The sequence below is a fragment of the Argentina silus genome, assembly GCF_951799395.1.
Source record: "Argentina silus genome assembly, chromosome: 13".
In the NCBI taxonomy this organism is placed as follows: Eukaryota; Metazoa; Chordata; class Actinopteri; order Argentiniformes; family Argentinidae; genus Argentina; species Argentina silus.
In genome coordinates, this window is record NC_139667.1 from 20,490,092 (window position 1) to 20,513,109 (window position 23,018).

Below are 23,018 nucleotides of genomic sequence, written 5' to 3' on the forward strand. Positions count from 1 at the left end.
CAGTCCATTAGTACTGACTAGGTCGCTATACGCTTATACACTATATCCTAACACGATGCTGTTGAATTGCGTATGCATACAAAAGATAAGACACACTGACAAAAATACCAAACTAGAAGTAGGCCATCGTGCATTAACCACTTGCATAGACATTTTCTTCTCGTGTGCAGACATTAACAATATTGACTGACCTCAGTATATCTTGCTTTAAATTATGTCCCACTTCTTACCGTTTCCAAAATTGATTTGCTTTACCCTCGACTGTGTAAGAACCTCTCAAAGATGTACGTGCTAAATCGTCGCGTGCTTTTTCTTTGACTACTTTTTCATCTTCTATGGGGTTTTACGGCGGTTCGCTAAAATCGAAACTTGAATTTGGCTACTTTCGGTATCGCCCAAATGTCAGGGTTAGGGTTAGGGTTTTGGCTACGTTTTTGACATTTTCTTCCTGATTTTTCAGCCTAATAATGGCTTCCTTGACTTTCATTGACACCTCTTCATTGACAGACACCAATAGCATTGCCACCTCATGTTGACAGACACCAATAGCAGACTCCAAAGGCGAGAATCAATACTAGACATTGCCAGCTGTCATACCTTCACAAATGATGTGACTTTTGGAGTATAAAGCCAAAAGAAGAAATAATTCTTCACTGTCCCATTACTTACGCAGGGCACTGTATGTAATTACTCAGTGACAGTATACGATTATATGACGTGACATTTGGGCGATACCGAAAGTAGCCAAATTCAAGTTTCGATTTTAGCGAACCGCCGTAAAACCCCATAGAAGATGAAAAAGTAGTCAAAGAAAAAGCACGCGACGATTTAGCACGTACATCTTTGAGAGGTTCTTACACAGTCGAGGGTAAAGCAAATCAATTTTGGAAACGGTAAGAAGTGGGACATAATTTAAAGCAAGATATACTGAGGTCAGTCAATATTGTTAATGTCTGCACACGAGAAGAAAATGTCTATGCAAGTGGTTAATGCACGATGGCCTACTTCTAGTTTGGTATTTTTGTCAGTGTGTCTTATCTTTTGTATGCATACGCAATTCAACAGCATCGTGTTAGGATATAGTGTATAAGCGTATAGCGACCTAGTCAGTACTAATGGACTGAATTGCATGTATATTTTAATACCTACAAATGGCAAATCATACTTGAACCATCTAGACTTACGAACTGAGCAGTGAGTGAGTGTGTGTGTGTCTCTCCTACCAGGTGAGTGTTCCTTAGTTCCTTGGTGTCATTATGAGTGTGATCACCTCCAGCCTATCAGGGGATCAGGAGAGGAAGCTGCTGTCTCTATTTGGCCATGTCAGACTCTGCCTGCTCTACAAAGCCAGTGTCCATGGCTATGGCATTGCAGCTTTCCACCAGCGCTGTGACTGCCAGGGACCGACCGTCATTGCTGCCTACAACACGTCTGGATTTGTTTTTGGAGCTTACACCAGCCAGGACTATACTCAGGCCTCACAGGTGATCAACGACGATAAAGCCTTTCTCTACAGCATCAATGATGAGAGAGAAAATCCTCTGCATGTGACAAGCGCCAATGGCCAGTATGGTTTCACAGATGGCAACACTGGTCCAAATTATAGTACCTTGGTGTTCCTGTTTAATAACACACCCACGGTCCAATATAATGCAGCGGACAACAGCTACAACTTTGATCCTGCACAAATTGGGAATGACCTGCAGCTGACTGAGTGCGAGGTGTACAGAGTGGAGGGTGAGTGACAGACAGATTCAGGAGAGATCATTTGTCAGGCAACCCCCCTCCAGAAGGGCTAACCTTTCTTGAGTAAAGTGATATTTTCCCAGATCCTGTTGTGGATGTGTTGTTTTGACTCAATCTCTGGTAGACTGTGGGGAACTCCTGGAGATTCCATGGAGAGATGTCAACTGGAAAAGTGAGAGGTATGGTAAAGTTTCACAAGCTGGCTTGCGTAATAGCAATTCTGATACATATGTGCTATATACTCAGATATGTGTGGTCTGTGTACTATTGTGTTTTGATAGGCATTCATATAAGTTATTACCTTGTTTATTTCTATTACCTTGTTTGCTCTGAGTGGAGAGCTTGCGAGTAAGCATCTCATTGTCTTATTATACACTTCTTTGTGTCCTAGTACATATGATGGCAAACTTTGAGCTGGAACTTGTACTTTGGCTACTGTTATTGTGATTCTGCATGGTTGAATAATGAGTCAGTGAGTCAATAGATTATCTGTCTGTCTTTATCTACTCACAGTACCCATTCATTTCTCCACCCATCGATTTGCTTATCTTATTCTGTATCATTAACAGCAGAAGGAAGGACCTCATGGACTATGTCAAGAGTTATAAGCCTGTGATCAACTCAGTGACCCAGGCTCGGGTTCTGTTGGTTGGACAAGTTGGAGCTGGCAAGTCCAGCTTCTTCAACTCCATCAACTCAGTGTTCAGAGGACATGTGACAGGCCAAGCCGACACTGGCAGCGCAGGCACTAGTCTGACCACTCAGGTACATAGCTAATGGTGTGTGTGTGTGTGTGTGTCTGTGTGTTACTGCTGTATGTGTGAGGATTTAAAGTGAACTTTTGTGTCATGCTTGATGTAAGCAGCCTCTCCACTGCAGTAGTTTGAGCACAAACCTTTTCTTTCCAGTTCCGTACGTACAGCATCAAGAACGGGCGGGAAGGCAAGCCCCTCCCTATAGTGCTTTGTGACACCATGGGGCTGGAAGAGGGTCAGAGTGCTGGGCTGGATGTAGATGACTTCGCCAGTATTATGAGGGGAAATGTGGCCGACCGATACAGGGTGAGGACTGGCCTTGGACAGACGTTGGCCTGTTGCACAGGTTTAGTATCACCATTGCCCTAACATCATTAGCGAGGTTGCTGTTCCTTGAGAATTTGAATTTGGATGTTATCTTGAAGGTTGAGTGCCTTTTTCCCCCCTCCCGCAGTTCAACCCGACCATGTCTCTGCAGCCGGAGGATGCCATGTTCCGTAAGTCTGCAGGTCTGAAGGACCGGATCCACTGTGTGGTGTACGTGCTGGACTCCTGCAAGGTCAAACTGCTCTCAGCCAAGATGGTGGAGAAATTTGCTGCCATCCGCAAGAAGGTTAACAATATGGGTAAGACACTGATGGCTTAACTACTGTAATGTATCATAAAGCAGGAGTGTGTGTGTGTGTGTGTGTGTGTGTGTGTGTGTGTGTGTGTGTGTGTCGGGGGGGGTCCTAGCATCGTTTTTTGGCAGGCAGGCAAGAATGAGGCAGAGGCAAAGTTGCACTTCTGTCATACCTGCTGGGGTGAGGCTACCCTTAACAGGCCCAGCTCACTGTAGCTGGGTTGAATTAGGGCTCTGGTCCAGGGAGAAGTAGGGGGAAACAGCCCTTCTAAATGCCACAGTGTGTTAATGAAGGCTGTTCTGTTTGTAGCTGTGCCCCAGCTGGTTCTGCTGACCAAGGTGGATGAAGCCTGTCCCTCAGTGAGAAAGGATCTGAGGAACGTCTATCTCAGCTACTACATAGAGAAGATGGTGAGTTATGACAAGTATGAAGTATGTGTTGCTTAACTGTGTTCCACTTTGTTGTCTGTATGTTGTAGCACTAAGTGGCACTCACAAAATTATCCAACTGTCCTCCCTTTAAGAGCCATACAATTACATCATTTTGTCATGCTTCCACTGCTAAATCGGCTGTGTGTGTGTGTGTGTGTGTGTGTGTGTGTGTGTGTGTGTGTGTGTGTGTGTGTGTGTGTGTGTGTGTGTGTGTGTGTGTGTGTGTGTGTGTGTGTGTTCCAGACCCGTGAGGTGAGTGCATGTCTTGGTGTGTCCGTGTCCTGTGTGCTCCCAGTGAAGAACTACAGCCGGGAGATAGATCTGGACGTGAACACTGACATCCTCCTGCTCAGTGCCCTGGCCCAGATGCTCCACTTCGCAGACAACTTCTTTGATGATGTAAATGAGGAGGTGCAGGCACAGTATGATTAGGGGGTAGGAGAGTTGCTAAGTGGCCATGCTAGAAAATACTGGTGGCGAGTAGTAATACTTTGGTGAACTCCCATGTCTTAAAACATTTATTGTGATGCTTTTCCAATTCATGTAATCTTCTAATACAATATATATCATTGGCACTTAAAACATTAGTCTTTAAGTGAGCGAGAGTTGCTCACTGCTATGGGTAAAAAATCAGTGTAGGTACAAATACAAAGGCTTATTAGTTCTGAATTGAGGGTTAAGGTAAGGTTTAGGTAGCTGTTGTGGTTAGACAGAGCAGTATTTCATCATTAGTGACAAACTACATGCGGGGAAAAAGATGGAGCTACCTATGTAGATAAGACTTGGGTTGACACCGAGTCACCGGGACTCCGAGTCACACCGGGTCACACCGGGACTCCAGCAAGAATCACGTGCTAGTAACCTCTGATTCCAACACAAACAAACACCATGGGGCCACGGGAATGACCTTGGCACCCATTTAGAAGATCCGGAGGAATGAGGCTGACGATCGGATGTCTCCTGATCATTGCCATCGTGGTCATGGGCTCCATCTACTGGGCTTGAAACCACCTCATCTCGCCCCGTATGTGGTACCTGATTTTCCAACCACCAAGACCTGTAGATGAACTATGTCTGACCTTTTATTGTTTTCTTCCCCTATAAAAGGGGAACTCTGAATCTGCGTCTTCGGACTAGCACTTAACTACTGCTTAGACCTTTACTAGTTGACTGCTCTGTGTTCTTCCCATGCTTGCAAGCATTTAATAAATACTCAACTCATATTGTGGCGTTGCAAGACTTTATTTCTCTCCAAAGAGCTAAAAGTGCAGAGTGGTTACCCTAGAATTTCAGCCACAGTTGTCATTGCCACTAGAGCTGTCATGTACAAAATGTTGAGTTGGACCATTGCTGCTTATGCAAAGGACGTTCACCTGCATATTGTGTGACAAATGCATTGCTTGTCCTACTGCAGAATTACTATTGTGCTTGTTTTCATTTGTTTCAATATACCTTTATTTGCATGAATAAAGAATCATTAGCTACATTTCTTTCTTTCTCATTTTCTAATCCAAATTCTGTGTTTGTGATAGTGTGCTTGCATACATGCCAAGTATCTTAACCCTGTTTCAGTAACTAACCTACTATCCATGTCAAACACATGCGCGCACACGCACACACACACACACACACACACACACACACACACACAGCCTCTAGGTGGGATACTACTATTCTACTACTACCCAAGGCAAACATACACACAGCCTGTACACACAAAGTGATGCACATATGTTTATGTATTTCATTAACCCCCAAAACAATTAAAGTGTCATACACTTTACACAAACAATACATAGACACTGAAAAGTGAAATGTTGCATTTTCCCATAGGCTATTCATCCTCGCACTGATGCTGTATTTCTCAGCTTACTCCACTCCAGTCTCCCTGCAGCGTTCTCACAGTGTTCTCTATAGGCTGCCTCTTCTCATGAATATCATGAATGAAACATACATATTTCTACATGCATGGCACATGAGATCATAAGCACAGTTCGTTTGGCTACTATACATGGGCCCTAGTTATTCCTTTACTATGAGTAGTCCCATGACTACTGATCTGGGTTCATCTCTCCTATACCCAACTCCCAACCTTAACCATCATAAGTCAAACAGGAGACCTGATGTGAGGCCTTTTGCTTTGGTGACATAAAAAGGTGTTGAGGCACCACAGAGAGCATGATGGGATATTAAGTTGTCCCTAAAAGCCGTCAGTTTCTGTGCTTTCCTTTTAATGGTTAAGTATTGAGGAAGGTTAAACTGAGCCTCAACTCTCATACCATACACTAACCACACTAAGGCTGTGGTCAGCTGATTCTAGATCTGTGCCTAGGGGGACAACTTCTACATAGAAAACAAACCTGTGTTCTATCTCTGAATGTTCCATCTAGAGGTTCAATCATGCTCTCTGGTGGTCATGGCACGACCACCGCTGTGTTAAAAGGCAAAAACAGTGGCACACAAAACCAGACTACAAGCAGTAATGTACAGTACAAACACCATATTAGACATGATACACACTTTTGACTTTGGGGAGAGATGATAGGAGAGAAATGGGTGGGTAGAACATGCTGTTGCGTTTGGCTAAATAAGACACATTTAGGCACCTCTACAATCAATTGCAAGCAAGATATCAGAGAAGCTAGTTAATCAACATTACTATTGATGTGCCCAATTAATAAACATTGATGTTTGATAGTCATAAGCCTGCTGTGCATGAAATATTACTGTACATGAGTCAAAGTAAGTAATTATCAACAACTGTTGGAAAGTGTTCTTGGTTTCATAATCAGTTTTACAATCATAACCATCAATTCAATATAGGACATAATTCTAGTAATCTATATACTGTGAGTGAAATATACAATACGGTACAACAAAATTAAAAAAAATCTCCCTCTGAACACTCACTTCTGCATACAACTTTAACATCAAACACTGAGCATTACAAATGAGGTGCCTTTTCATCACAGTAAGTCATTCCATTGTACTTAACATCCATAAGCTAGTATATGTATTTTTTACTGATTTTGGATATTGACTTTGTTTTGAACAGAGCCCAGGTCCACCCTTTGTCACAGTGTCCTCCCCTGTGTCCCCCTCCCCTTTCTCTTCTCTCCCTCCCTTTCTCCCCCACTCTCTCTCTCTCTCTCTCTCAGAACTCTATCTTGCAGGCAGGGAAGGTTTCGTCCTGCATAGCTACGGTGCTGTTGGAGCCCAGCACACTGATGTCCAGCTCTCTCTGTCTGTCCAGGGTCTGCTGATACCACTCCTGCATCGCTGCAGACTCATAGGTAGGAATGACCGTCACCTAGAGGGAGAGAGGGAGATCAGGGAGGAGAGGCCGAGAGGGCGTGAAGAGAGAGGGGTGAGGGAAAGGTGAGGGGGGGGGGGGGAAGGTGGAGAGCGGTGAGAGAGGTCAGGATGAAGACAAACGAGTTAGGTAAAGCAGAAATAGATAGGCACCCAGACTACAAAATTATCTGAATGTTATTGTCACAGAACATTTGATGTCAATATGGGTAACCAGTTCTGTGGCTGTGTGTCCAACTGACCTAAACAACATTGTGTGTGTGTGTGTGTGTGTGTGTGTGTGTGTGTGTGTGTGTGTGGGTGTGTGTGTGTGTGTGTGTGTCTGTATGTGTGGTTTGTCTCTAACCTGCACTGCGTCGGACCAGGAAGCCTTTCCCTCCAACAATGCATCAAGCATACGCCTCATAAGCCCCTCCCTCTTTGGGCTGTCCCCGCTGATGATGTAACAGGAAGAGCGAATGCGCCTGAAGAACTCCACATCGACCGTAGGGGAGGCGGGGTCAGAGGGGAGGTAGGCCAGGTCCACATACACACTGACATCACCAACAGAACCAGCCTTCCCACCTATCAGAAAGATGGACAGAGGAAGTGTTGCTAAGACAACGTATAAATGGAGAAAGTTTATAGCCGCAAGGGTCTCTTTTTGTTTTAAGTGTCTCCAGAGCAGTGTATTCACATGTTATTTGTACAGATAAGTACATTGTTACATCGTCTATGAGAGAGAGGGGAAAGTGTTGCTAATACAGTGTTATTACATAGTTATTACATCAGATTCAGCATTATAACTACTTCAACAGTTAACTGTGGAGGATGAGGACTTGGCTAAACCTGTCTTAAGGCTGGAGGAGAAGGTTCGAGGGGCAGAGTGGGTATCCAGGCTGGTGCTGCTTCTCACCCCCCTGGTGACTCCACTCTGACCCCCCATCCTGGGTCTCCCTGTTTGGGTGGGACCACCAGCCGAGCCTGGTCTCTGTGACACCTCTGATGCCTGACAGGGCAAGAAGAACATCACACTATTGACACTCTGATCCCAACATGGCACGATACACCTGATAAATGCAGCCACAACATACTATTTGTTATTTGTTGTAGAGATTATTTCATTGTAAAACTATCACTGCTGTAGTTTTTACTGTTTTATATGTATCCATCACATTATTGATGTGAATGAAACTCACCCCCTGCATCTTCTTAGCTCGTATTCCAGCAGCCTTTGCACTCTTCCCATGAGCCTCAGCGTCAGGGTAGGGTATGGGCATGCAGGAGCCAGGCTGGGGGGGCAAAGGGGGGGCATCCTTCAGGGGGGCAGGGGGTGGGTCTTGAGGGAGTGTGTGGTGGGTTAGAGGGTCATGAAGAGAGTTAGCTTGGTCGCTATAGGACTCCTCATCATCAGAGTCCAGAGCTCCGTCTGCTGTCGTGGAGGGGCAGTCCTCTGTGCCAGGATGGGCATTTGATTCGCTGGCTGAGGTGTCCCTGTTTTTGCTGACGTGGCGACCATCCACTTCCTGGGAATGGTCGCTGTCGTCTGATAGGTCGTGGAGACTGGCTTTGACCGACCCAGATGAGGGTGGGTTAGCCAATAGCTGAGGCTCCTGAGGGCTAGAGCCCGGAGGTTTGAAATGTTTGAACTCGCAGGGCGAGACCAGGCATAGGTCCACGTCATGAGGTGGCGACTCAAAATGGAGGGTGTTGGGACCTGGTGGGTGCCCCATCTCTGAGCCCTCCGCCACTAGTGCCCTATGAGGCTTCTTCAAAGACAACGTCATCCCCACTCTGAAGTCTGAGTCCACAAAATGGTTCCCGTTGGAATTGGACTGATGGTCAGAGTTCTCCCCCTCCCTCTGGCTCGCAGTGATTGGGCCCTGCTCAAAGGACATGGACAGGGACTCATCCACCTCAGTAGACTGGGGGGAGCTGACCTCAGCTGGTAGTGAGTGAGTCGTGGTGGTGGTGACCGAGGGAGAGACATCAGGAAGCCCCTCCTTCAAGGGACCCAGGGAGAGGAAACTCAAATGTTTATCTCTGGAGGCGGATGTGTGTGTGTGGCTCTCCAGGGTGCTTTTGGGGCCACACGGCTGCCCCTCGCACTGCCTGTAGGACCCCAGTGGCTGGTTATCTGTTGTTCCCAAACCGGACATCTTGCTGTTGAAGTTTTCCCTACAGACCCACACGTCATCTGGGGACAAGCCGTAGGGTGTGTGGCCTGCACTGTTGGCCCGTGACTGGGGGGAGGCTGAATCCACAGTCTCCTCTTCAGCACTGGGTGGACACTGGTCTTCTGGGCTGGGCCGAGAGGAGGGGCTCTCCCTAAGAGCTCCATCCAGGAGGGTGTACTCTGTAGGGGTCAGGTCCAAGTGGACGCTTCTCTCACTCTTGGGGGTCTTTGTCAAAGGAGAGGGGAACCCTACAGCTTTGACCGGGTGGTCAGCGGTGTCGTTATAGAAGAGTATCTCTTGGCCATCCAGGGTTTCATCCTGGTCTCCAGTCTCAGCCCCAGTTTCTCCATCAGCCCTCTCCCTAGTCCCAGTTCTCTCTCCATCCTCATCCCTTTTTCCATCCCCATCCTCTGTTCTCTGGCCTGCCCTCCCACCCTCTCTTATCTCTGGGGAGACACCGTCCTTCTCTTCAACTTCACCTCTATCACTCCCTTCATTTCTCGCCTCACCAGTCTTCTCGCCTTCATCTAGCAACTCTTCCTGTGTCTCCTTTCTCTCAGTTTCCTGTCCGAGCCTGAGAAACTCAGCCGTCATGTCCTCAGGAGTCGACATCTTGGATCCACTGGGATTCTCCTCGGACTCTTTATCCATCATTGGATTCGCTTCCTCCTTACCAGTTGTCTCTGTAGCTACACTTTCAGTCATAGATCCTGTGTTAGCGTTAGCTGAGTGGTTCTTTAGTGGCCCTGTACGTCCATGGGTCTTCTTAGCATCTAAGTTAGCCTCCGTCTTGATCTCCTTCCCCGATGGTTTGCTTGTTCTCTTACCCCCTGTTTTGACATCATTTTTAACCTCCTTTTTGGCCTGGCTTTTATTTCCATTCTTTGGTTTCGAAGGGAGAGATTCCTTTTTCACTGGTTCTTTTCTCTTCGGTCCATTCTCCTCTCTCTTTCCAGTTGATGTCGTCCTCTCTTCCTTTTTCACATCCCTCTGTCCTTTCTTTGCGGAGGCCTTGTCTGGGGCCACTGCTCTCTGCTTCACACCTACCTCCCTCAGTCTGATTTTATCCCCCTCTTTCTTCCCCTCCTCTCTCTGCCCATTCCTATTTATCACTTTACTCTTCTCCTTTACCGTTCCCTCCTTCTTTCCCTCCTCTATGCTCCCTCTCTCTCGCCCACTCCCAGACTTGGTTGTTGTCTCCTTCCCCACAGACCTCCCACTGTCCTGGCTCTCTGTTCGCCTGGGGCCCATCTCCTCCCCCCACCCCTTCAAGTCCTCAGCAGTCACCGTGGGTCTCTGGAGGAAGGCCAGACCATTCAGCCTCTCCAGCCCATCCAGGAGCTTCCCCTGTGGAGTGGCACCTGGGAACAACACCCTGACCACCTTCTCCTGGGGGCAGGCTGGGTGCCACACCAGCAAGGCACACACAGAGGCCAGGGACGTCACAGGGAGGCTAGATGGGAGAGACTGGGTCTGCGTCTGGCTTTGGGTCTGGGTTGTGGAGGCATCAGGCCAGTCCTGCATGAATGTCTGGTAGTCCTGGCTCTGTTTGGCTGGGTTGAGGACATACAGCTCCAGTCTTCCCACACCCATCTTCTGGAACAGGGTGAGGGGCTCGATGGAGGCTCCCCGCGGCCGGAACAAAGGCTGTGGCAATACATTCAACTTCTTTAAGAGCTGTATGGTCCGAGCTGCCTGGTCTCTGCTCCTCAGGACGCTATCAGAGTCTAGAATGAGATGAAGAAGGATGAGACAAACATGATGTCCTAAGAAAGACTATGGGCATCAATTTGCATGTGCAAAAAAGTGTCAAAAAGTGAGCAAAGTCAGCCATCTTGACCGTAATATATCTAATAGACATGATCAGACATAATTCAATGGTGACTTTTATCCAATCACTAAAAACCTTTTTTTATTACATGGATGACTGATCTTTCATTTTAGGCTTACATGGCTGTAGTTCCATCAGTAGCCTGCTGGGAGCGTTAAAGAACACCACCCCCAATTCTGGAGAGATCAGCCTCTTAGCCAAGTCATCTAGAGTGAGAGAGTGAGAAAGAGAGAGAGATAGAGGGAGCAAGTAAGAAAGAGAATTACGAAAAGAATGAGAGAGATAAAAAGTCTTTATTCACAGTCTCATAACACCACTATACCTCATCAATATAAGCCCCATGGTGATTATCATGATCATTACCTTTGACCTCTAAGCCCATGTCAAGCTCGGCAACCTTCCTGTCCAGTAGGGCATTGACCCCAGGGAGGTTCTCCGTGCCAGCATGGGTCAGCAGAACCGCATCCACCCGGTCCAGGTGCCGGACCAGCTTCCAGAAACAGGACTGGGATTCTGACCCCCCGTCCACCAACATTGTGAACCCATTTACGGCAAAGAAGGCACAGACTCCTCGACCGGCAGGGAACACATAGCAGCAGGGGCGGGAGAGCTTCAGGAAGCCCACGGTACCAGGGGGCGGGAGCAGGTCGAAGGGGGACAGGGGGGAGAGGGAGTCAGAGAGGAGGGAGGTGAGCTCCCCCAGGGTATCCATGGCAGGGAACACCATCGGGGGATTGATGTGGAGGGTCAGGGGGGTCTGGAGAGGCTGGTTCTCCAGGAGGGGTCTCCACTGGCCTGTGTTTGGGCAGCTCAGGGTCAGGCTTGGTTTGGATGTGGAGAGTGCAGGGACAGTGTCGTTCCGTTGATCTACAAACTGGGAAACAGAAGATAAGAGTGTAGTTAATGTGCCCAGGCATGTGAAGTGTGTGTGTGTGTGTGTGTGTGTGTGTGTGTGTGTGTGTGTGTGTGTGTGTGTGTGTGTGTGTGTGTGTGTGTGTGTGTGTGTGCCATGCGTGCGTGCTTTACCTGCTCTGTGAGTATGTGTGTGAGGTGATGTGGGGAGAATAGGCCTCTGTCCAGCAGCAAGTCTCCACTCCCATCCACACTCTGCCCAGCCAGGACAAGAAGCTTTTTCCCTGACGGGCTGGTTAGCAACCCACACACCTACCAGGAGAGAAACCAGGAGAGAGACCAGGAGAGAGACCAGGAGAGAGTGTCGAACGTTAGTGAAGTGCACCTATCACTCAAAGCAACCTTTTTGCATATGTTGGCCATACACTGTAAACATTTTAAAAAAATGACAGTAGCAGTAGTTGGGTCAACAATGAATAACAGACACCATTTTACAAAATGTTATGGAAACCAACAGCACTGTGTTAAGTGTAGTATACTGTAGTGTAGTGTTAGTGTGCAATGGCTGGATAGTGTAGGAGGCCTAAGACCCCATAGGCCCTCACCTCAGAGTAGACACGCTCCTGAGACGATCTGATAAGCACCTGAATGTCAAACACTCCTGAACTATACCACAGACACTTCTGACCTAAAGGGAGAGAAGAGGGACCGAGGTGGGGGGGAGAGTGAGAGAAAGAGAGATAGAGAGAGAGGAGAGAGAGGGAGAGAAAGGGGGGAGAGGGAGACAGACATGGAGAGAAATGGAGAAAGTGATTGCTTAGAAGCTTGCAAACAATTAAACAAATGAAAGCAAGTCAGTGGAAGGTGGGGTGTATATACATATACATACAGCCGGGGAAGACTGGAGGAACCTTAAAACAAACAGAGAGAAAAGCTGATTGAGATGAGTGCTTGGCCCATTGATTACCTTTCCGATGAAAAAGGGGGAAAAGAGTGGAAACGCTGACTCAGAGGGCTTGATTGAGGCTGGTTTGCCAAGTGTGGCACATCTGGGGTGGAAATCCAATCTACGGCATCAGAGGCTAGCTGGATGAATGTCTATAGAAGCCATTAGAGACAGAGATTCTCTCCAAGCATCCACTCAGCATGTAACACAGACTGTCTCTTTCTCTCTCTCTCTCTCTCTCTCTCTCTCTCTCTCTCTTACAGAGGAGGATAAATATATCAACAAAGTCCTAGAATTGGAACACATTCCGTGCAAAGAACATTGTGTTCTGATCAAAATGTATTCTAATCTAATTCATCTAATCCAATAGAGATGCATAAAAACAAGTCCTCCATTCTGAATTGCTCTCCAAGAGATAGCAGCCTGATTACTAGCCAGTCTGCAGTAGTCAGCTGTATAATGGCAGTGTTGTTTGGCTGCTTGGTTCCCCAGTCCCCCAGAGTAGCCAGAGTCCCCTGGGTACACACACACACACAACACACACACACACACACACACACACACACACACACACACACACACACACACACACACACACACACACACACACTCCATATAGAGCTTACAGCTACTGAGTTGCTCTATTGTTCGCAATCCAAAAGTCCGCCCTTATTTAACAATTTGCTGAAAGCCCCTCCACCTTTTCCTTTCCTTCCTTCCTTCCTTCCTGAATCCTAGACCTAGCCGGTCACTATGGCAACCAGCAATCTCAATACAAAACAGGGTCAAAGAGCCAGGGGAGAGACACACACACACACACACACACACACACACACACACACACACACACACACACACAGCTCACCTGTGCCCTTTTTTGAGATGGAGTTAGAGTGATGTTTGAGGAAGTCTCGGAGATGCAGGTCCAGGTTACAAGATGTCAGGTCCACATCCCACGAACGCACACCTAGAAAGCCACAACACAGTCAAACACACACACAGACACACACACGCACGCGCGCGTGTGCACACACACACACACACACACACACACACACACACACACACACACACACACACACACACACACACACACACACACACACACACACACACACACACACTGAGACTAAGTACCCACAAACACCTGGAGGGGGTTTGAGAACCTGAAAGACAGAATGACTGACTGACTGACTGACAAGACAGACAGACAGACAGACAGACAGACAGACAGACAGACAGAGAGACAGAGAGAGAGACAGAGAGAGAGACAGACAGACAGACAGACAGACAGACAGCATGCCTAGCCTCAGTCATAGGGTGTTATTCACTCCACCTCTTCTGACATAGCTCCCTACCTGCTAGTTAATGTGACAATCACTCCACACTGCACATACTGTAAATGATTTCACAACATGACAGACAGCATTCATATACCATATAATAAATGTAGTATAGCCTACCTCAGGCTTTACATTATATATTCTCGCTCTTCCTCTATTCGTTCATTTTCATTAGCAATAAGCCTGACCATTGTGGACTGTATGATACTATTTGTCATGCATTACATTACATCCATTACGATATAACAACAACAACACTGCGGACCGAGAAATAAAAAAAAAACACAGCTAATTCTGATTTACTGTGGTGAATTGCTTCAATTCGGAGTGCAGTTGCACTACAGAATGTTGCTGATCCAGGATCAGTTTAGAATTTGAGAGCAAACATTTTCTGAATGGCCCCAGCGTTCTAATAACGTCGGTATGTAGGCTAGTCGCCTACCTCTCTCGATCTCCTGAGCGACATGTTCCGCCTGACTCGCGAAACTGATCTCCCCGATGACGATGAGGAGGGAATATTTGTGATCGCAGTCGGGGTATGTGGCCGCAGAACGGCTCGGCTCCAGCTGCGCTTCCCTCTCACCCACCCGGCTGGACGCCATATTGGGATGCTTGCTTATATGATGTCATCGGAATACCATAGAGGGCTGTCGCGAAGGGGCGTAAACCAGTCCTTGAATGTGACTGAGCCTGAGCCTCTCTTTATATTATAGGGTTACATGATGTGTGAGAGAGAAAACTCTGATTGTATATGGTGATAGTGAAATAGCAAGATTGTTGAATGAGATCGACACTCTGCTCACAAATGTTATGTCTATGATGTCTCCACATACCGCACGTACATACACACACACACACACACACACACACACACACACACACACACACACACACACACACACACACACAGATCGGTAGTGGCATATTAGGATTTCAAAAGGTAAGAATGACAATGGCAGAGGTCTTATAAATAAGGATTTTATTGGTGGCATTGAACTTTGTATTTGATCAAAATAGAGAAGACTGCAGTACCTACTGTACAGACGAATGGGACACATTGATGTCAGTAAAACAAATCCCTTTAAGCCACATATATCTGGACACACACAGCGTCAGCCCCCCCCCCCCCACTATCCCCAACTTTCACCCTCTTCTCTCTATTTTCTTTCATTTTCTCTCCTCTCCCGATTGCTCTCCTCACAAACACTTGAGGATGTAGAAGTTGCAGGCCGTCCCGCGCGGGCACCCACACAGCGTCCCGATGCGCGCGCCTTTACGCACGGCGCACTGCTCGCCCGCATCACACTGAAAACAAACAACACATTGACTAGTTTATGATGAGGAGGAGGAGGAGGAGTGGGAGACATCACAGTAAGATCGTCAATAATTGTGTCAAAAATACAGAAGAGGGAGAATCACGCAGTTGGCAAACATTTCAGCATTGCTGAAGTTCTGTGAGAAATATTGGACTATTTAAAAAAAAAAAAACTGTTCATCATCGCATGGAGCGATTTCTGTCTACAGAAATGTTACACACACTCACGGGCACACGCGCGCGCGCGCGCGCGCACACACACACTCACGGGCACACACACACACACACACACACACACAGAGAGAGAGAGAGATGAGAGAGAGACTGACAGACAGACAGACAGACAGACAGACAGACACAGAGTTCACCCGTGGCCATGTCAGTCTGGAAATAACACACACACAAACCCTATACCTTGCTTCCAAAAAGCACCTTTCTCTTTTCAAATTTGAAGCACTGACAAAACTTTAATATCTTGTCCATGGACACAATCGTCTTATCTTACCGACGGAAGCCAGCCCAGTTTCTTTTCTGATGACGGCATCTGTTTGTTTTTCAGTTTCTCAAGGACTTCTTGTAACGCATCAATCTAGAGGAAATGGGTAAAGATTGAACAAAAAACAAGATTTTTTGTTTTGTTTACTCACTCAAAAAACATATCTCAATAGCTGTGTCAAGATAGACACACGGACACACGACCGCGCGCACACATACACTCAAAATCAAAGTCAAACCCTCACCAGATCCTTCTCCTCCTGGTTCTTCAGTGGGAAGCCCAGAGCGCGAGTCTCGAACGACTCTTCCCCGTTGGTGAGACAGAGGTATGCGCAACAAGTTGCGGCGAGGAGCAGCGCGCTGGCGCTGGCCATGGTGCTGAAACGGTCGACGGGTTGCAGCGGAACTCAGCGGGCTACCAGTGTGTCTCGATGAAGGCCGGTTGGTTTAGTAGGGCTGTATTGGTCATGGAGAGGACGGAGGTCTCACTTTATAGATGCTGTTGACATCAGCTCCTGAAATATTAATGTGTCATGAGCGACAAGACTCAACCGAACTGATTACATGCCCATGGGAAGTTCACGCAACGTTTCAAATGTGTTCATCGCACATGAAATGAGGGAAAAGATAAAACCGAACATGCATTGTTCTTGAAAAGGAAGCAATATAGAACCATATAATTAACACATAGGCTATCTCTGTGGATAGAACATCTGTTAATCGTGGAAACTCGCAGGTTTGATTTAATAGCGCCTCTTGGGAATCTGAATGATTGTCATGAATATATAATTCATTATATATCAGTCAGTACATGTAATAAGTCAGTACATGTAATTTCACACATGTTTTGCATGAGAACACGAGTAAGACATCTCACATCTGATTCAACTATGAGTCATGATAATAGACACACATAGGTCCCTCAGATTCTACTTTACTGCATAAAGAAAAATATATACAGTACCATCAGGAAATGCAGAATTTCAAAGTGTACGCATTTTTATTCCATTCCATTGGGATGCAACGTTTATAACAGAAAGAAAGAAGATATTATGTACATGTCCTGTACATGTTGTGTAATGTTGTATCCTCTTGCCACTTATTTAATGCATGTTGATGGTGATTTAGATGCAACAAGTGTGTTGGTTGCACTTGGGCTGGCAGGAAATCTTGCTTATATTGAAACTTTCGTACCATTATGCACTATAATTTAAACACTCAACTATCATAATTAAGAGAACTGTATAGGATCACATAAAATGTAAAAAAATAAATTAAAAAAATAACAGAATCATTCAAATCTGAGCAACAGAATGCTCCGACACCCTGAAGCTTTTTTCTTTCCACTCCTGTCCAATAACCTGAGATCAGAGCCCTTCTTAACCCCACCTTGTTGACACCAATTTATCATCAGGATCCAATTTCCTGCTGTGTGCATGACCTCTATGGACCTGTGTGTGTGTGTGTGTGTGTGTGTGTGTGTGTGTGTGTGTGTGTGTGTGTGTGTGTGTGTGTGTGTGTGTGTGTGTGTGTGTGTGTGTGTGCGTGCGTGCGTGTACCTAACGCATGTACCTAACCTCTCATTTGCCCCTGGCTAATGCCTGTGGACACGGTGACCAGACCTAAGACCCAATATCATTGACAAATCACACACAACACACACAGCCCTTGTTAGAGTGACTAATGACCTCCTGATGAGTGCTGACTCTGGCTTCATGAATATCCTCATCCTCCTGGACCTCAGAGCAGCCTTCGACACAGTCAATCATACCATCCTGCTGAAACAGCTTGAGAGCCTTGCTGGTCTCTCCTGCCTGGCCCTACCCTGGTTCGAATTAAACCTCACCAACCAACAACAGTTTGTCACCATCAACAGTGTTCAGTCAGCTCCATCCACTGGCCTCTATGGTGTCCCACAAGGCTCTGTCTTGGGCCCCCTGTTGTTCTGTATCTAGAATCTCCCCCTTGGCCACATCATCCTTAGCCATGGTCTCAGCTACCACCTCTATGCAGACGACACCCAAATCTACGTCTGCATCAAGCCTGACACCTCACCTGCACTGAACACACTCAACCACTACCTACAAAGTATAAAAACCTGGACGCACATCAGCTTTTTCAAACTCAACTTTGATAAAACAGAGGTTGTCCTCATTGGTTCAAAATCCCACATCAACAACATCAATAGCTTCTGGCTTATCATTGAGGATGTGAAGGTCACAGCCTCCACACATGCCAAAAACCTTTCTTTCACCTCAGGAACATTGCCCAGATCTGCCCATTTCTCTCCTTTTCTGATGCTGAACGACTCAAACATGCGTTCATCTCCTCACATTTGGACTATTTGCAATGCCCTGCTCTTTGGCCTCTCTCTTTGGAAACTCTCACGCTTTCTTGAAAAGGTGTTTATTGTTTTGGGTTAGAGTTAGCTGGCTAACGTATTGATCCTGCTTGAGAAGTGCCACCCTGGTGAAACAAATCAGTCAACACTAGCAACTAACAGTGGTGTGTGTGTGTGTGTGTGTGTGTGTGTGTGTGTGTGTGTGCGCGCGTCCGTGCCTGTGTGTGTGCGTTTATCTCTGTATTTACAATTGTATATACAATTGAAAAAGATGAATGGGAATCCGCCCTGGGGATGACACATTGTGCATTGTGAGGCATTTGGAAGTGTCGAAATGTTGAATTCGCTTGCACCGTCGACCCTGTAGGGGGCAGCAATCGTCCACAAGAAATTCCAGAAGACGCAGAAGCCAGAAGTAAATACTACAGAACCGGAAGCCATCGAACAGGCAGCAGGGCAAGCAACGACATAGGAAAGAGTTCTACAGTTAAGCTTCTACTTGTTTGTTCATTTTTTAAATCGTTTTAGCCAGGGTTTTTACTCTAATCAACAATGTCTGAAAGAAAGGTCTTGAACGTAAGTAGCTCCAATTTATACTACTTTTCAGCTTGCATAAAGCAGGCTAATGTTATGCTACATAGCTAGCCTCTTAACACAAATGTACTGTAGCTAAGCTGCTTCAGTCGTCAGTACTAGTTTGTGTATGTAAAACGGTGGAAACCGTTTAAGTTTCCATACGTTTTTGTCTATAATCTAGATAGTTCTACATCCAGGTGATCTTTGGTATAATATCATTACATGTAGCCAGTCAATCAGAGCTATTTTAACTCGGTGAGAAGATATTTAAGGTGGTTTCAATGTGGTTGTTATAGTCATCATTACTTTTGTTTTCTGCTGCCTGGAAAGTAGCCAAAACATTGTAGAGTAATATGAACTACTTGGGCCACAATGGGGATCAATTAAATCTCATGTCAACTACACTCGCAGCTTGATCGTATGACGGCTTACTAACTACTAACTACGTCAACTAGGTGTGTATATCTAAATGACGTTGCTCTGCTCTGTCTTCCATAGAAATACTACCCTCCAGACTTTGACCCCTCCAAGATCCCCAAGCTCAAACTCCCTAAAGACAGACAGTATGTTGTCAGATTGATGGCTCCATTCAACATGAGGTATGTCAACGCAAACGGCTTCTTCTTCTTCTATGCTCAATCTGTCCATACATACAGCAATCGCAGTCCAGTGAATACCTTTCACAATGTTCTGTAACTCTGCGGTCTCTCTCTCTCTCTCTCTCTCTGCAGGTGTAAAACTTGTGGAGAGTACATTTACAAGGGGAAAAAGTTCAACGCCCGTAAGGAGACAGTCATGAATGAGTTGTACATGGGACTTCCCATCTTCCGTTTCTACATCAAGTGTACACGTTGCCTGGCTGAGATTACCTTTAAGGTGAGTGTCTCACTGCACAGTTCACCTAGGGCACTGATTAAGCGTAAACATTCAGAACAAATGGAGAAATTGCAGCAAGAGGCTACCGGGAGAAACTGGACTCATTTGTGCAGCCTTTATCTGTTTGTGTTCCTAACTGTGTGTGGCTGTGTGTGATTTCATCTACAGACTGATCCAGAGAACACAGACTATGCCATGGAACACGGTGCCACGCGGAACTTCCAGGCAGAGAAGCTGCTTGAGGAAGAGGAGAAAAAGATTGTGAGGGATAGGGAGGAGGAGGAACTCAACAACCCCATGAAGGTACATTATAACCCTTAACCTGAGAATGTATTTTCCCTAATACCACTTTGTTATTAAGGCCCTCTGAGGTTGTGGTGCTAAACTGGATCCAGACCAAAACATGTGACTGATGATGATGATGACTGTTCTCAACCAGGTGTTGGAGAACCGTACGCGGGACTCTAAGATGGAGATGGAAGTTATGGAGAACCTTCAGGAGCTGAAGGAGCTGAACCAGCGGCAGGCCACAGTGGACTTTGAGGGAATGCTGGACAAGTACAGAGAGCTGGAGCAGAGAGAGAGGGAGCGGGAAAAAGAGGAGGACGAGAGAGAGACCAAGTAAGAGAGAGAGAGAGAGAGAGAAAAGAGGATGTGAGAGCGTTATCAGATAAAAGAGAAGTGGTGAGGAAAACTAGTAGTAGTAGTAGTATGAGAAAGGCTGATCTGGATCTGGGCCAGAGAGTCGCTTTGAACCAATATTACATGACTTGTTTTCTCTGTGTTACAGGGAGATGCTGGACCGAGCTCTGGTGAAGAGGCTGAGGGACTCAGACTCTGACTCTGACCAGGAGAGGGAGAGCAGCAGCACAAGCCTAAAGAGACCCAGCACAGACAGGCCTACAGACATACTGACCACAGCCAAACCCACGGACACACTGGTATGACTTACTCACAACACACACACACACACACACACACACACACACACACAGGACACTTACCTATACGTACATACACAACAGAGTTGGAGTCAGTGGAATTTCAATTTAGTCAGTTAAGGAAGCACATTTAATTTCCAATTCAATGATTGTAAATGGGAAGGTTATTTTCAATGATTTCTCAATAAACAGAAAATGACAAGCTTTTTACCACAACATTCTTTCCATTTTGGGATTGTAAATTCAAACCGCTTCTTGAAATGTCTGCATTGAAATTGAAATGTACCCCAAGCCTAATAATACACACGCATATAACCTCCTTAGTTGAGTGCACTTTGTTAGCCTGCTAAATGACTTAATTGATTGATTGATCAGAGCGTCTCTGTATTAACATTAGAGTAGGGTATGATGACACTTTGGTTGTTGTTTCCCTATAGGGACCCTCTGTGGTGGGAGTGAAGAAGGCCAAGGTAGAAAGCTGGGAGAGAAGTGTGGGGACCCTGGGGGGTGGAGGGGCCCTGGGAACACTGGTGGTGAGGAGGAAACCAGTGGCAGCTATCCCAAAACCTGGTCTCACAGCCCCCCCTGCAGGCTCCAATTCACAGCCAGGTGAGACATGCTGCCTCCATTTACCAGCTGCTTTACTCAGTTCGATTTTCATTCAGGAGAGATGATGATTTCAATAGGTGTCTCAAAATGTTAGTCGACCACTCGGTGAACCCATGTGAGTGCTTTGATGCCTTGACAAGAAAACCAATTTAGAGTATTATGGGTATTATTCACTAAAAGGTCACAGTAATTGTAGATAACCTAATGTGTTCTGTCTTTCTAACCATGGTATTTCTTACGTTGCAGCTTCAAAGGCAGTGACTACAGCCGCTACCGTGGCAACAGTTGTTGCTAAACCAATGACGACACAGAATGGGTCATCTCTCAGCCTCCTTGGGGCGTATTCTGACAGCGACGACAGCGAATGAGAGAGAGAGAGAGAGAGAGGCTTTAGGTGCTTTGGCAAATCAAAATGCTCACTTATGGACTTTTGTACAGAATTGTATATGATGTAGATGCATATGATTTATGTCTATGCAGGTGGGCAAGTCAATCACTTGTACGTGTTCATCTGTTATGATCTGAGAATCCCAGCCCAAAAAAGATCCCAGCCCAAAAAAGATTAGAAAGCTCTCCTAAGGTCATATTCTTCCCCAGATGTTTTTCAAGAACTATCCCGTCTTATAAAAAAAACATTCTACCCACGGCTCATACCTAATCTTAGTATTATACATTTTGATTAAAAACGTGTTGCTCTGCTAGATCGATGGTTCCCAAACTTTTCTTACATTCTCTCTGTTTGTGTTCTAACGACAAGCCCATGTCATTTTCAGGTGACGAATGGTTCTGTCTACTAAGGAATGATAGTATGGAGAGGTTACTGAGTGCTGCAGGGTGTGTCAGTGAGACCAATTGTGGTATGAAGTGTTCCTCAATCCTGATCCTGGGGAGCAGGTTTTGTTTCTAGCCTAGTATTACTGTTAACATCTAATCAACTAATCAAAGGTTGCATGCCCTAACCTGTGTGATTTAGGAGTAGGATTAAAGAACAGTGGTTTAGTGTACCTTCATGTCAGTTGTAATTTAGTATGAACAAGTTGTGCTTAATAAAGAGACTACAGCATAATGTGCTCAAATAAAGCTGCGTTTTGAGCAATACGTTATACGTGCAAAGTAACCATAAAAACGACAACAAATCAAATGGAAACTCATAGGAAAACATGCAGCGTTCTATACACTAGGTTTGGGGCCATTTCAATAATAACAATCAAGTGATCAAATTGTGAACCACTCCGCACACACCCATTTCCCCAACCTCGTCTCTGTCCCTACAAGGGCTTTCTCTTCTTCACAGTTTACTACTAGAAATAGAAGAAGTACTCGTCCAATATTCTTAGACATTTTTCTCCAGATCCTCTTCCACGAGGATGAGGTATCCCCTGTCTGCAATTTTAGAATATACAATCACACGGCTGGAGTACACGGTGACATTCACTGGCTTGCAGAGCGAGGTGGCTTTGACGAAAACCAAGTCTTCCTTCAGGGGTACACCGTGACGTCGTTACCTTAAGACTAATAAGGCAAAGATACTCCCTGTGCGCAAGGACGAAGATGCAGAGGTCCCCAGAGGCTGCTGATTCATACTGTCGTCTTGAATACGTGTACTCAAAACATGCCGTTTTATTACAGTACATACATTTTTCAATAAATACTTTTTTTCTGAAAACTCTTGCATATATTTTTCTTTAATAGATATTTTCGTTATTGTCGTTCAGAGAACAGAGAGAGAGAGAGAGAGAGAGAGAAAATGGATGGTCTCTGTCCATTCATATATCATTAAATTCTGTATGTTTGTATGTCACGCTTTATCTGACATGTTCAACGTAGCCTAAGCCTACACTTGTTTCTTGTAAGGATTTATCATCGGCCC

General features: G+C 45.9%; 4 protein-coding genes across 6 annotated transcripts; 2 read left to right on the top strand and 2 right to left on the bottom strand.

Moving 5' to 3' along the window:
• The first annotated feature begins 755 nt into the window (after positions 1-755).
• LOC310814108 (interferon-induced protein 44-like) lies at positions 756-5,041 on the top strand. Of its 3 annotated transcripts, none has more exons than XM_083683377.1 (8): positions 756-893; positions 1,227-1,737; positions 1,871-1,925; positions 2,316-2,511; positions 2,655-2,807; positions 2,956-3,127; positions 3,434-3,534; positions 3,799-5,041. In XM_083683377.1, exons 2-8 carry the CDS (start codon positions 1,257-1,259, stop codon positions 3,985-3,987), a joined length of 1,347 nt encoding a protein of 448 aa, XP_083539503.1. In that variant the 5' UTR covers positions 756-893; positions 1,227-1,256; the 3' UTR covers positions 3,988-5,041. The 3 variants fall into 3 exon arrangements, with proteins under 3 accessions (XP_083539503.1, XP_083539504.1, XP_083539505.1); XM_083683378.1 differs by having other exon boundaries at positions 796-932; XM_083683379.1 differs by lacking the exon at positions 756-893 and having other exon boundaries at positions 1,248-1,737; positions 2,319-2,511.
• Positions 5,042-6,709: 1,668 nt separating this feature from the next.
• Positions 6,710-14,597, bottom strand: LOC310814639 (microtubule-associated protein 1S-like; the record flags this gene model as incomplete). Its single annotated transcript, XM_083684132.1, has 10 exons — positions 6,710-6,865; positions 7,214-7,431; positions 7,696-7,855; positions 8,046-10,750; positions 10,974-11,060; positions 11,218-11,728; positions 11,881-12,018; positions 12,312-12,394; positions 13,518-13,619; positions 14,438-14,597. The coding sequence occupies 10 exons, from the start codon at positions 14,595-14,597 to the stop codon at positions 6,710-6,712; spliced, it is 4,320 nt and encodes a 1,439-aa protein (XP_083540258.1).
• A 595-nt stretch (positions 14,598-15,192) lies between these two features.
• On the bottom strand, positions 15,193-16,179 carry LOC310813976 (cocaine- and amphetamine-regulated transcript protein-like; the record flags this gene model as incomplete). Its single annotated transcript, XM_083683181.1, has 3 exons — positions 15,193-15,300; positions 15,816-15,899; positions 16,051-16,179. 3 exons carry the CDS (start codon positions 16,177-16,179, stop codon positions 15,193-15,195), a joined length of 321 nt encoding a protein of 106 aa, XP_083539307.1.
• Positions 16,180-18,584: 2,405 nt separating this feature from the next.
• On the top strand, positions 18,585-22,814 carry yju2 (YJU2 splicing factor homolog). The gene is made up of 8 exons (XM_083683562.1): positions 18,585-18,722; positions 19,221-19,321; positions 19,454-19,598; positions 19,767-19,901; positions 20,038-20,219; positions 20,389-20,539; positions 20,977-21,148; positions 21,395-22,814. Exons 1-8 carry the CDS (start codon positions 18,699-18,701, stop codon positions 21,514-21,516), a joined length of 1,032 nt encoding a protein of 343 aa, XP_083539688.1. The 5' UTR covers positions 18,585-18,698; the 3' UTR covers positions 21,517-22,814.
• Positions 22,815-23,018: the final 204 nt, after the last annotated feature.